The 13,652-nt window shown below is 38.0% G+C and overlaps 1 protein-coding gene across 2 annotated transcripts; it reads right to left on the bottom strand.

The window, feature by feature from the left end:
• Positions 1-4,644: 4,644 nt before the first annotated feature.
• On the bottom strand, positions 4,645-12,338 carry bumpel (solute carrier family 5 member brother of rumpel). Of its 2 annotated transcripts, none has more exons than XM_017628404.1 (10): positions 12,276-12,338; positions 8,947-9,539; positions 6,575-6,640; positions 6,386-6,505; positions 6,167-6,321; positions 5,847-6,096; positions 5,404-5,784; positions 5,139-5,332; positions 4,884-5,073; positions 4,645-4,823 (listed from the first exon to the last, which is right to left on the bottom strand). In XM_017628404.1, exons 2-10 carry the CDS (start codon positions 9,304-9,306, stop codon positions 4,761-4,763), a joined length of 1,779 nt encoding a protein of 592 aa, XP_017483893.1. In that variant the 5' UTR covers positions 9,307-9,539; positions 12,276-12,338; the 3' UTR covers positions 4,645-4,760. The 2 variants fall into 2 exon arrangements, with proteins under 2 accessions (XP_017483893.1, XP_017483894.1); XM_017628405.1 differs by having other exon boundaries at positions 8,947-9,455; positions 12,276-12,327.
• Between the last annotated feature and the right edge of the window lie 1,314 nt (positions 12,339-13,652).

Here is a 13,652-nt window from a genome sequence, read left to right as displayed (position 1 = left end):
TTTGTAACGAAATGCATGCTTTTGATCTTGCAGCTCTTTGCAGCTCTTCTCGCATCGAGCCGCGGCTGGCTTACGTGCTAACATGTCGAACGTGCCACAATTACAAGATGCTGCTGCGCATTCATTGCCATAATCGACAATTGTCATCATCCATTTCGCATCAATGGTTTCAAGCTTTTTTATTTTCATTCCACGATCATCGATACAAGCGGCCGGCCTTCAGTTGGCTGCTCGTGAAGTTCAATAATACGATTTTGATATGTCGGGAATTTCTCACAGACGCACAGAAATGCAATAAATTTTTACTCAATTGTGTAAAGAGTTCGTTTGTACTATATATTTTTATTACTGAGTTTTAAAGAAATAAATGCTGAATGTGGCTGTGGTTAAATAGCGAAACTTCAACTTTACTTCATAAAGAAGTTTGTTGCTTAAGTCTTTTGTATTCAAGCGCTTTTCAAATTCACTCGAAAAGAAATCGTTCGTTTGTTGTGGGGAAAATCGCCTTGAAGTCGTAATTAAATCAAAATTGCTTACGCATCTTAAGCAGAATGCATTCTGCCGATAATTACGGTGCGGGTGAAACGCAAAAATTCACACACTAACTCGTTCTTTCAAAGTAAAACAATAAATAAGGCAGAGTCTTTTGCTCCATTCGCGCTCAATGCATTCTTGTTGCTTGCATATCTTTCGTTTGTTATTTAGTATTACTTTTTACGTCTTCTCTTGGTGGTAGTTGCGTGATATCATTTGTTCGCTGGCGGATTAACACATCATTTACTAATGAGTTCATTATACCCGCGAATGAAATCGAAAGCTATTTGCTTTGTATTCGCGACGAAGTCGTGTTTTTCCTCATCATGCCACAATTTTGCCTTTGTTTTTTGGTTTGTTTATCGTTTCTTTTTGTTCTATGTAGTGCTGCAATTAATTTTATTTTTATTGTGTTTTTCCCCAAAGCAATTTTTCCTAAAATTCAATCTTAGATGAGCGAAGACGAAACAATGTTGCCTTGTTAAGAGCTGGTGATTTTTTAACTGCCGGCAAATAGTTTCGTATGGCCGTGAGAAAATTTACATACATATACACTTGTACGATCATTTATTAAGCAATAAGCGCCAGCAGTGTTGCTTAGGTTGTTAGCAGTCAATTGGTGGTTGGACAACCAACAGCGAAACTGTGAACGCCTTAAGCATCGCATTGACAACGGCGCAAATGTGATTCTGAATTCAATTCAGTGTTTTAGAGCTCCAATGTATGGTGAGGTGAGAAATTTGAGACATTGTCATAACTATTTTCAATATCACGCGCTGTCATAAATAGATGGATGAGTTAGTAAAACTCTTCCGCATCTTTTACATGTTTGCAACACTTATTTTCATAATATCATTACATATTTATTATGATTAATAAAATGATACTACTCAAACTAATTGCCTGTTAAAATGAGTGAATAATTATTTATTTTTTTTGGCCGGACTGTTCTTTTACACAATTATGGTCTGAATCCCAGCTAAAGCGATCGACTAGATTTTTTTTTATGCTTTTTGGTTGTCAGTGTGAATTTATAAGAATGGTTTATTTGCCTTGAATTTGTCAAAGCCTTATTTAGTCTACAGTACAGGAACTTGATATTTCTTCAGAGTCTTGCTTTTTCACCTTATCGGGGATTAGAATAGTTGGAGAGTAGACCTATTCACACTTAGGCCCATTGTAATGCCATATGGAGTTACCGATTTATGACTTAGGTATAATACATTTTGTTGACCTATGAACTTTGCCAAATCAGTATTTTCACCTGTGAGATGAATTTTCTTCTTCCTCGATGTTCCTACAACTATTAAAATAGTTCCTAGACTCGTGTTGTGTACGCTAATAACTGCCATACCTAAATAAAAGCCTTGGGCGGAGCGTTTTCTGATGCCTAGCGGCAACAACAAGCATGGGTTTGTTTGTGTTAAATACGAAAGTGACAGTTTCGCCGTTTTCTGCAGCCAACTTCACTTCCTAACGCCCTATCAAAATCGCATTCTTCAACCGCTCAGAGTTGACGCCGCGTTTTTTTGGTATGCTTCATAGAAATTGTATGGACATGAGAATTTTTTTGACAGACAGACAACGCTGCCGCTTTTGTTTCGGTATGGCAGTTAGGTAGTGGTCCGTAAGAGTCCTTAGAAGGAAGGACACTTCTCCTCAATTTAAACTTAAGCGGAACATTGCTCGTTTCTTGATAAGGGGTAGCGAGGTAATCCTCAAGCTGTTTGGGGACATATTCGCCATTCTGGGAACCCGATGTGCACTTATGAGTAAATTACCAGTCGAAGAAGTCTAGCTTTATCATAAAGAAAATAAAAATTAGTCCTATTTACTATGTTGCTATAAATGTGACAGTTTGTGATTTAGTATGTTTGTTGCTTAATAACTTAAAAAAAAATATTACAACAGTGTAGATATGTATGAAACGAACGGAGTGCGGAAGCGATTTATTAGAAATTTTTTTGAAGAAGGCTGCCACCTCTTTAAAAGTTAAGTCCCATAAGTTAAATAAAGCATTACAAAATGGATGCCAATCGAAAGAGGTATAAGAAAGCTTTGTTTCGAAAATATTTTTAAAGAGGGTTGCCATATGTTAAAAATCAAAATTTTATGTTATTAGTAAGTGAAATAAAACATTACGAAATGTTTTAAATTCAAACCAGATATGCTTAAGAAGGCTTTATTCCGATTTTTTTTAAATATTTGGCACCTATTAATTTAAAAATTTATGTATTGTCAAGTTGAAAAATGAAAGATTTTGTTTTGTATTGAAATGTCCAATTTAGTTTAAATTCGACACATGTTTGGGAACTTCGCTACAATAAGCACCTTATTTCAATAAAATGTATTATTTTTGGTGTTAAAATTTTTTATTTTTTTTTTGCATTTGAAATCACAAAGTTAATCCGAACTAAACACGGGCGAAGCTAGTTTAAACACAAAATCATGTAGCAAGTCCCACCTCAATGATTTTCCAAGTGATTACGCCAATGATTATACGCACTTACATGCAGCTACACGTGAGATGATTCTCCTACTCTACCTTTATGTTAATTTCAAGTGTTAGATGTCAATCAATCGCTTAATTATAACGTTTGTGCGCCATGCACCGATGATCCACTGCCAAAGCAATTGACAACAGCAGGCGCAATGTTTTTTAAGTGCAACAATAAATACTCAATTTCTGCACTCAGAGTAGTGTCAAACATCTAGGGATGCAAACGATGCATCGATATTTTTGAAACATCGATAATATCGGTTCAAAATTCGATGTTTGCCATCGATGTTTACAATTTCCTAAAATCGCTAAATTGACGATACATCGATGCCAGTTTCAGCGATGTTTTAACATCGAATTATGCTCCTAAAATTTTTTGACTGGCCATGAATTTTTATATATTTTTCTTTTAAAAGGAACATTCAGAAATTCCGAGTTTACTCTTATCTTTCGATATTAAAAATGCATACTTAGTCATTAAAAAAGGACCGGGATCCCGTTGAAATTTCAATGAAATTGGGCCTTGGAACTTTAGGCCCTGCGAACTTATGACGGCATGCATTTCTATTCTATTTATAGGGAGGGAATGGTAAATAAATAAGGCAATAATTGAATTACGGAGAGTTCGAATTGAAAAGTATTAAATTTTCCTAACAAATCTCGAAACATCGGAAACCATCGATATATCGATGTTTTTCTGGCGATGTATTTTAAAAATCGATGTTCATTTTTCCGATGCATCGAAACATCGATGTATCGATGTTACTCCCCAAAATTTGCATCCCTACAAACATCATCGATGTTAACGCCACCGCAGTCACCGCTAAGGGCAAATCAGTGGCTGACGCTGCAATCGCCACAATTCAGTTGCCATTGCCATTGCGCTTTTCATTTATTTACTTTACTTTATTTAGTTTTTGTTTCAAAATATTTCAAACACCTTTAATTGTAAATATGTATGTAGTTTGGTGGTCGATTGCAGTTGGCGCTGCTTGGCATTGATGCATGTTGCAACACATTCAAGTGGCGGCAGGTTGCGCAGATTATGTCTGAGTGTGAAGTGTCAACTCCCACACCACATCAAATCGCCATGCAGCAGACAGTTTGCGTGGTGCTGAACACTTTGAAAAATGGTTAATAGGAATCGAATTATGCGCCGCCAGTAGCTGACAATTGAATTCTTGTTTGTTGCTAAAAGTTGGTAATTCATTTAATTGAAATGGGTTTGTTGTGGTGTTGTTGTTGTTACATGAAAACATTCAACTTCATGTATGCGTGTGTGTGTGTGTGTGTGCATGCAACTTCATAATAGGAATTATTTTTCTTTACTACTTTACTACTTAAATGCATATTATCACTTATGCATTTCCCCTGAGTTCCTCAAAGTTAGGCGCCAAGCGATGTGGATATTCACAGATGAAGCTGTGAATCTACAGAAAGAAATAAACAAAAGGTAAACAAATTTAAATCCACTTGCTAAGCGACAGTGTTAAGACTATGCTATGTATTTACAATGGCTGCCATTCTAATTGAAGGCCACCAACGGCATTGGTTCATTAAAAGTTCGTACATTTCAAAACATTCGGCTACCACAATTACAATGCAGTTTCTAAAATAACACCTCTCAACTATTTTATTTGTAAATTCCGTTTGATTTTCTTTGCTACTTTTAATGTATAAAACAAAATACTATTTGGTTCTTCGTCTACCAGTGCACACAATGGCATCACAGAGCAACCTCATCCACGCGCATCCTCGCTTTATTTGGAATGTTATTCTTGAAAGTGTTCTAAAAGAGTTCCTACATATTAGCATCGCTAGTCGTATTTAGTCAGGCAATTAAACTCACTGTTGGCTTAATGTATTCTTCATCGTTCTGCACATATTTCCTTATACACGGCGTCAGTAGAGCAGTGTCCACCTTCTTGGGGTCGTTTGCACCCGCTATGCTCGAGTACAAAATAGCTATGAAAATTGTGATCAAAGCACCCAGGCAAGTGAACCACATGTACGAGATTCGATAAAGTGGGAATATTTCTCTTCAAATACAAAAAAAAAAACACCAATAAGTTTATTGATTTCTAGATGCTTAAAATATATTTACTCCGCCGCCGCGTTTGAGTCCGTCAAATTATAGCTGCTTTGTGCCAAGGTCGTTCGATCGAAGTGATAATCGCATTGGTCAACGGTGATCTGCTTAGTCTGATATTTAATAGCGCCGGAGGCTATAGCCCATTGCGCCTTCAAGCTAATCCATGACATGGCAATAACACCCACAACGCCACCAGTCAGAGCGCTCTTTGAAAACAAAAAAAAAATTAATAGAACGGCTTTTAGCAATTATATTCCCCAACAACAACATCACTCACATTGCCGCCAATCCATGGCATGAAAATGCCAATGGTGAATATGCCAAAAAGAGGGCCATTAGTGATAGCTTCCAGACTCATGGTCAGCTGCAACACGGTACCCATGTGCTCGACCACATAAACCAGGCAAACGCACAGTGCACCCATTCCGACCACCACCGAACGCATGATCCAATTTATCGCCGACTCAGACAACGGACGCTTCACAAAAGGCTTCACGAAGTCCTCCAGCACCACAGCCGACATGGAATTCAAGCAGGTGGACAGCGAACTTAAAGCAGCGCTAAAAACTCCAGCGACGAAGAGACCAGTGAGTCCAGGATAGTCACCCAGTGTGTCCATAACGAAGAGCGGTAAGAGTTGATCCCGCGCTTTCGCCAGCTGCAGGCAGATACATACGATTACATGTAGTAAAGGTGTAACTAAAGTAAATGGTGACCTACCTTCGTGGTCAGTGGATCACAGTTCTTGTATGTGGCGTAAATTAGTAAACCGTTGTAGCCACAGAGCGCCATCATAATCAGCACACCGAAACAAAAGATGAAGAGAGCAATGCGTGCCGCTCGCAATGTGGGCAACGCGAGGTAACGCTGTATCATATTCTGCGAAACGGCGTTGGTCTGGGTCCAATAGAAGACGCCACCGATCAGCTGGGACCAGAGCGTGTGCCGCACAGTGGGGTTTATGCTCAAACTGTGCAAGCAGAGTTATTCTTCTCTTTCTAGTTCGTCTAAGTTAAGTGCTTCACGCTAATCAAACTTACTCTGGCCTCTCAATGCGATCCGTATCCCAGGCGTTCCGGAGCACCACACCTGCGCCACCAATATCGTGGCTTCCTTTGACAGCAACCAGTATTAGTGCGCCCACCATGGAAATCGTTTGCACCACATCCGTCCAGACAACTGCGCGAATGCCACCCTACAAAGAGAGAGAGTTGGCTTTAAGTTTCATAAACGAAATTTCACTTAGCGAATTTACTCACCAAGCTGGTGTAGAAGATGCAGATAATGCAGACAATGGGTGTGATGGTGTGTACAGCTACGCCGGTCACTTGATTGAAGGCCAATGCGGGCACATAAATTACGATCGGCAGATATGCCACCTGTGAAGGCAAATGCGTTAGTCCACATAATTTTTAATATAAGGGCACTTGAATGCCTATGCAGCTTACATTCATAATTGCAAACATTACGGATCCATACATGCGAAGACGCCGATCGAAACGACTTTCTAAATACTAGAAAATAGACAAAAGGTACAGATATGTGTATTGGTTTGATATAATATTCATATGTATTAATAAATAATGAGTATAAATACTATGAAAGAATATCATAAAAAATTTAGTTATTGCGGGCGTTCTCTTAAATTTAATTTATGCTCCGTTACCGTTTACCTTTCCATTTAACATACACAATGCAAGTCCAAAAGAATTATAAAATTTCATACAAATTAAAAATATAATATTTTCACTTAACACGGTGTTACCAATATGATGGAACACCTTGTATTTAGGACATTTTTTCAATAACAACATCTATATTTGTATATGGCAAATTATTTTCTGCTCAATAACCTTCAAAAGGTTTCATTAGGCGGAACGTTCTTGTCAATTGCGCGCACAGAAACGGTGGTCACAGGGGAAAATTATGATTCCCAGTCCTGGTCTCGATAGCTTGGCGGATATAGACAGCCTCTTCAATTAGACAGTATTGTTTATAGTTACAACTACTCCAGAAGTAATTATACGGGGCTCACAACTCCGTCAATAGTCGCGTTAATATTTATTTCAGTTGTTTCCAGGTGTCCAGTGTGATCGCGATATCGTGAATGTGACCAGATTAACTCACCACTTACTTCTCACTTTTCGTTTTCGTTTATTCACTTTATTCCTACATATCACTCTGTTGAGTCCTATCTCCGAGATTTTAATCGGGCGAGAGTGGTCTCCATTCTTTCCCGAAACATCGCTAAATCAGTAAGAAAATTGCGCTAATCTTCTATCCACCTACATCCATTCGTATTATTTACCGCTCTTGTTATCGATATTACTTTCCATAGGCTCATCGATATTGAATTGATATTTTTATCGATATTTTATTGATTTTGTTATCGATATTTTTACCGTTTTTATTTGCGAAATTTTTTCGATATTTTTACTGACTTTGTTATCGATATTTGTATCGATTATTTTATCGATATTTTTATCGGTAGGTATAAGCTTATAAGATTATATTAACTAGCCTGTCATTTTATTCACAATTTTGAACCAATGCAACGTATACACACATACATATGCCTCCCCTGTAGGGAAAACACAAACTAGTGAACCAAATTTCTAGTTCAGTACTAGTTCTTTATCGTCCAAAACGAACCAGTCTGATAGTAACTAGTTCAGCACCAGTCCAAAAGAAGCGAAAGGTGATACTTTCACTGAACTATTTTATTTTAAATTTTAAAAGCCGGTACGCTAATCATTATGAGTAAAATAACTTAAATCAGCATTTAATCATTATTTTATGAATTATTATTGAGTTTTATTTTTTCGCTCCAACGGAAATAATTACTATTTGATTTTTATTTTTTTTCGATTACAAATAATGCTCCGTTAGCGATTTGGAGAACAATTTTACCAATCGAAGCTCCGTTTTGATGTCAGCTTTGGCAGAGCAGAAAGTCGTTATGACAAAAACTAGATCACATCTGTCGAATTTAGAACTGGTTCGGAACTAGAGCTAATGGGATGCAACGGGGGACAACTGACACATCCTAGGACATCGCAATGTTAAATTCGCCAGTCGCTAGCACGCAAAAGAGAATTAACGGGTACTAGTCATGGTTCCATACGCACTAGAACCGAACCAGTTCCGCACTACATAGTTCGTTTCCCTACAGGGTCCAAATTATATTATGCTAAGTCTGACAAAGTCTAAGGTGACTTAGCATGGTATGGTTTGGACGTGTCGATATGTACATATATTGTTTATAAGACAAACTAGATATGTAACGTAAGTTTCACTTCTCCAGTGAACATATATTTAGTATTCATACTCTGCCATACCAATTTACTTATCGCATGAATGAAAAAGTCCCACGTGCTACGCTTAAGACATCTATTCAATACAAAAGCAACAAGCAGTCAGCAAGCTGCTGCGATTTTCATTCATTAACCGACAAAAGCACAATTAACATACATAGCATACACATACCCATATACATACAAATATGCACTTAAGTAATAGTAGGTGGTACTATTACACATTTCACTATTTACTATGACGTACTCACTTACACAATATTTGCTTAGAAGCTATTTTAATTAATGGCCATTAACTAATCTAATTGAATGGGCTTTGGTTTTGATTGAGTGCGAATGCTGTATCTCTATTCGCTGTGTGTGCTTACGTACAAGAATTTACGTATATATCTACATACACACCATCATTAAATGATTATGCATTCAAAAATTTATTTACCAAGACAATTCGTTTATTACTACGAGTAGATAAATATTTGCGTTATTATTCAACTTAGAGCACCTACCTCATATGTCGATGTAATGTTCAACTGATGAAATACGGGCAGATAAAATACGCCCATCACCACTCCCATAGCTATTACACCGAGCGAGACGTACAAGTACTGAATGCCATAGGAGTAGACTTCCGTCGGCAGGCCCAGCAAAGTGATACCGGAAATGAAACTGGCCACCAGCGAGAGCGCAATGGGCAGTATAAGCATATTTCGTCCACCCATTAGGTAGTCGGACTCCGAAAGGCTGCGATTCAGGAAGCCAAAATAGATGCCAATCACTATGCAGATCACAAACATGGCAATGAAGACGCCATAGTCGGGCCATGAGAAGCGCTGCAACTTTGCGATAATGTCATCTATGTCTGTCATTTTGTTGGTTGCTGCTCACTGCTTCCGTTTCAAATGAAAAGAGTTCGATAAAGGGTCCACTGCACCACGGTTGAGTCCGTTTTCCGGCGCCAGGCGATTGAATGTTGGGTTTTTACTCCGCGCGGTTCCCGTTTTAGTAGAAATTTTTCCTAATTTTATAGTTTATTAATTTTTTTCACTTCAAGAGTGGGGCATAGCGCATCCTACATCTAAGCGCGCTAATCCGCGTTTGTCTGCATATTTCAAAAATTGTAAGCTCACTGAGATTTCCAGAAGCACACTCTCTATAATTTAGGCATCACTTAACGGATATTTTTATGTTTGTGTGTATGGCCTTACAGTGGACTCCTGTTCATGCGGCATCAAGAGAGATTTTGATTAAAAAAAAAAAAAGAAAAAACGTTCTGATTCTCACTAACACAATTACGGAGTTGCATTCGTTGGAGGGCGCTAATAAATGCCACACCAAAGCCGATGAGGTGTAGGATAGCTTCCCAGTGCATTGACTGAGCGCTGCTCATATAATGAAAGCCGCTGTCACCAACAATCACAGAGTTATGCTTTTAAGTTGTGGGGTGGTGAGATTTTTTATTTTTTCTGACTAATTTAATATGCGCCATATATTTACCACTTAAACGGACAGTGGTGGCTCAAGGGGGAGTTGGATAAAAAAAAAAACGAACGAAATTTCTAATTTAAACGCAACCAGATTTTGGTGTTGCAAAGCGGTTTTCAGACACATATTTACATTATTTCTGCTGACTTTTATGTAGTTAAGTATATGTGTTTATTTCTAAAGACTTGCAGTTGGTATTTGAAACGAAATATTTTTTTATTGTTGACGTGGGTGATTCATCCCTTTGTGTTAAGCCAGCGCCAACTCTTCTCACTTCGAGACATTACTCCAAATTGTATCTCACAAAGGTTGAGAATCGACGCAGGCGTCTGGACCGTTTAATTCAATCAGTAGGTAATTTGAACATCACAATTGGCTGAGCACCGAACTGGTTGGGTACACAATCTAATTTCGGATTTGAATACATATGTTTATATATTTGTATGTTTGTACATATGTATATGTAAATCTGTGCCAAACTCATACGTATCCCAAATAGTGAGTTGATGAGTTGATTTAGAGATGCTTTCTAATTCAAATAGCGGACGCCAAACCCTGTCGGAAATCGTGTACACAGGGCCTTCTTGTTGAAAACCAGCCAGCACTCGTGAATAGGGACAGAATATCGGCAGTTGAAAGTCAGTTTTATCGGATTTTTGAGGCACCCACACAAACTCGCCAAAGTTTGTCTTTATTCCATTCACACATAGGTAAAATCCACTGTACGGGAGACAGTCGTATTTGCAAATATTTATTAACAAGGCACTCGTTGGAATCAGTGGAGCGCGTCTTGCACTTAAAGTCAAGCGTCGGCGGTATCGAAGGTAAGGCTAAGCTGACACCAATGAGCTCTCTCTCTCTACCTTCTCATTCCCTCCAGGGATAAGTAAACGGGAGACGCTAGCTGGAAGAAGACACCTAAGACACGAATAGGTCGAAGCTAACCAACACGGTAAGTAGAAGGGTATTCTGCTGGAAGCTCAAATTTATGCTTCCAAATCACTGTGGTGCTTTAATTGGCTAATCAACTACTGAGTGTAGATAAAGGTCTTCTCTAGCTCACAGTGTGCTCAATGCTAGTAGGAGAATGCCTTACCTCTTTTTGAGTTGCAGCTGATCAAAGGCCATAGCGAAACTTCATGGCGGATGAGCTGGTGAGAAAAAGCTCACTCTAGTCGACTTTATCGCGAAAGAAGGGAATGGGAATACCTTTGTCTGCATGCGCACTACTTTTAAATAGAAAACAAAAACCAGAACCAGAACCAGAAATGCAAAGTGTTTTTGGCCGAGTTTGAAACGGCTGGCAATGGTACTTCTTGAGCTCACGCAGATTCTCAGGATCCTCACGGTCCCTATCGTCTAAAGACCGATTCGATGGAATTATTTTAGCACTTACTTGCCATGGATGGCACTTTCTAACCAGCCCTAGTAAATTCGCCGGGGCCGTTCCCACCACAATCGGGTGACCTAGATTTATGTTTACCAGGTCAAGGACTTTCCCTGCAGCAGCATTTCCAAAAACAAATTTTCTATGCTGCAACAATAACAACAGCTCCCGGTACCCGACATAACATTGCAATTACCGCTCGTAGTGATACCACAAAATACGGACAAAGTGTGGTCCTGTCTGGGGTACGCTCAACCTTACGTGACCTAAAACTAGCCGACTAGTCATTAATTAACGTTCTTTTGAAGATATATCCGACTAAGTATATATGGATATGTTATATATTTTGGTGCACTTGACAACACACAAATTACAAAACCCAAAAACAAAAAAAAAAGATTAGTTGTTCTATCTTCGCAGTGGGTTTGAAACAAATTCGTTCGTCTTCTTCGTACTTTCGAATGCGCTGCCCATTTACTTTTAATGACATAATTGGCGCGCGTCATTTTACTGCGGCGGTGAATGGGTGCAACGTTGACTTGCTGATTGATGTTAATTTGAAATGATTTGCATAAGTAATAAAATACATATTCCTTGAATAAATTGAACTAGATTAACGTTGCACTTGAATTTTATCCTTCACTTTGAAGGTGTAGAAAATTTTTAGTTTCGCTAATTCCCACTGTTGCCTAACGCAGCCAAAAGCATATGTATGTATGTACATAGCTACAGCGGTAAAAGTAAATTTTTTTCCAAATGCATGAATTACCAATAACGTTTGGTTTTAAAAAACACTTTTTCCCGAAATTTTGAATTTCTGTATTTCTCAAGATTTTCTTTCGCAATTTGAAAGCAAATTGTTATCCCGTTTCTTTGCCAAATTTTATGTTTTGCATTTCATTAAAAGAAAAAAAATATATATATATATTTTGCATTAATTTAAATTGCAATCCACCCGCGACATACATATAGAATTATGCATTTATGTCCGTGAATACCAGACCACCTAAGGCAACAAACGACTTGCCTTGCCGATCCGCAACTGAGCTAAGCGAGTGGCATTGCCAAGCAACCACAGATGACCCCACCCCCACCCACAGAAGGAAAATGTGCGCACACACACACAGACAATTGTTTGTCAAATAGGTTTTTCAAAAAATCACTACATTTCTCTCGAGCTAGTAGCGCATCCCCATTCATTGATGATCGTACATATACATATATATGTATATATGTTTGTGCATATGCAAGTATATAAATACATACCCTGCAGGGAAAATCTCTAGCTCTGAATCGGTTTTGCTTCTAGCAAATTTTGAAGCAGTTCTAATTCGCGATAAATCTCTTTTGCATGCAAACAACTGAATTTTGACAATTTTCGTTTGGTGTTTCCAAACTATGAAAAATCATCTGTGAAGTGCAAACAAACAAAAATTTATTTATAGTAAACAAGTGATGTAGTTCCGAACCAGTTTTAAATTCGTCATCTTAGATATAGATTTCCATTTATAAGTTTTTGTATTCTTTCGGACTTATCGCATTTTCTGTGACTATTTTGGTCTTAGAAAATCTGTTTATATCAGAATAGATATAGTTAGAAATAATAATAATAATAGTTTGCTCGTTTAGAAAACGATGCACCTTTTACTGATTTTTCTTCTCAAAAAATGTTTTTATAGAAAAAGTCTTAGAAACTTTTCAATTAGCAAGGATATGTAGTTTTAACAAGTAAGAAAGTCTAAGTTCGGGCGGAGCCGAACGTTAAATACCCGGCGCAAGTATTAAATATATGTTTTCCACCTTTCCGAAAGCTACCACTACATGATAAGCCGGGGTGTATACATTTTAAGTAAATTAGCGTCCTTAAATTTCGAAATATTGAAATTTCAAGCATTTTTGAAATTTACCGTTATATGAAAAGCGGCCTCAATTTTAGTCCGATTTCAACAATTTTCAAAGGTTTGCTTTTATGTGGCAAGCACAATAACCATACCGAGCTTGGTACAAATTGCTAGACCGGTTAGCGAGATACATATCACAAGTGGGCGGTGCTACACCCATTTTCCAAAATTTTGTCATAAACGTATTTCTTGGTAAAGAATTGTTGCAACCATCAATTTTGAATAAATTAGCTTCAATATTTACTGATTTATCGAAGATTTTGTATTTCTCGAAATTACCGTTATATGGGATGTGGGCGTGGTTATTGTCCGATTTTAGAAATTTTCGGCCATTTAGTATGTTGTATCAAGGCCAACAACTGTGCCAAGTTTGGAAGAAATTGGTGCAGCGGTTACCAAGATATACACATGTAACCATAAGTGGGCGTGGCTACGCCCATTT

This window comes from Rhagoletis zephyria, unplaced genomic scaffold (genome assembly GCF_001687245.7).
Source record: "Rhagoletis zephyria isolate East Lansing unplaced genomic scaffold, Rhagoletis_zephyria_1.1 Rzeph_scaffold_05965, whole genome shotgun sequence".
NCBI lineage: Eukaryota > Metazoa > Arthropoda > Insecta > Diptera > Tephritidae > Rhagoletis > Rhagoletis zephyria.
Note: the sequence above shows the minus strand (reverse complement) of the source record. Positions and strands in the feature narration are given on the sequence as shown.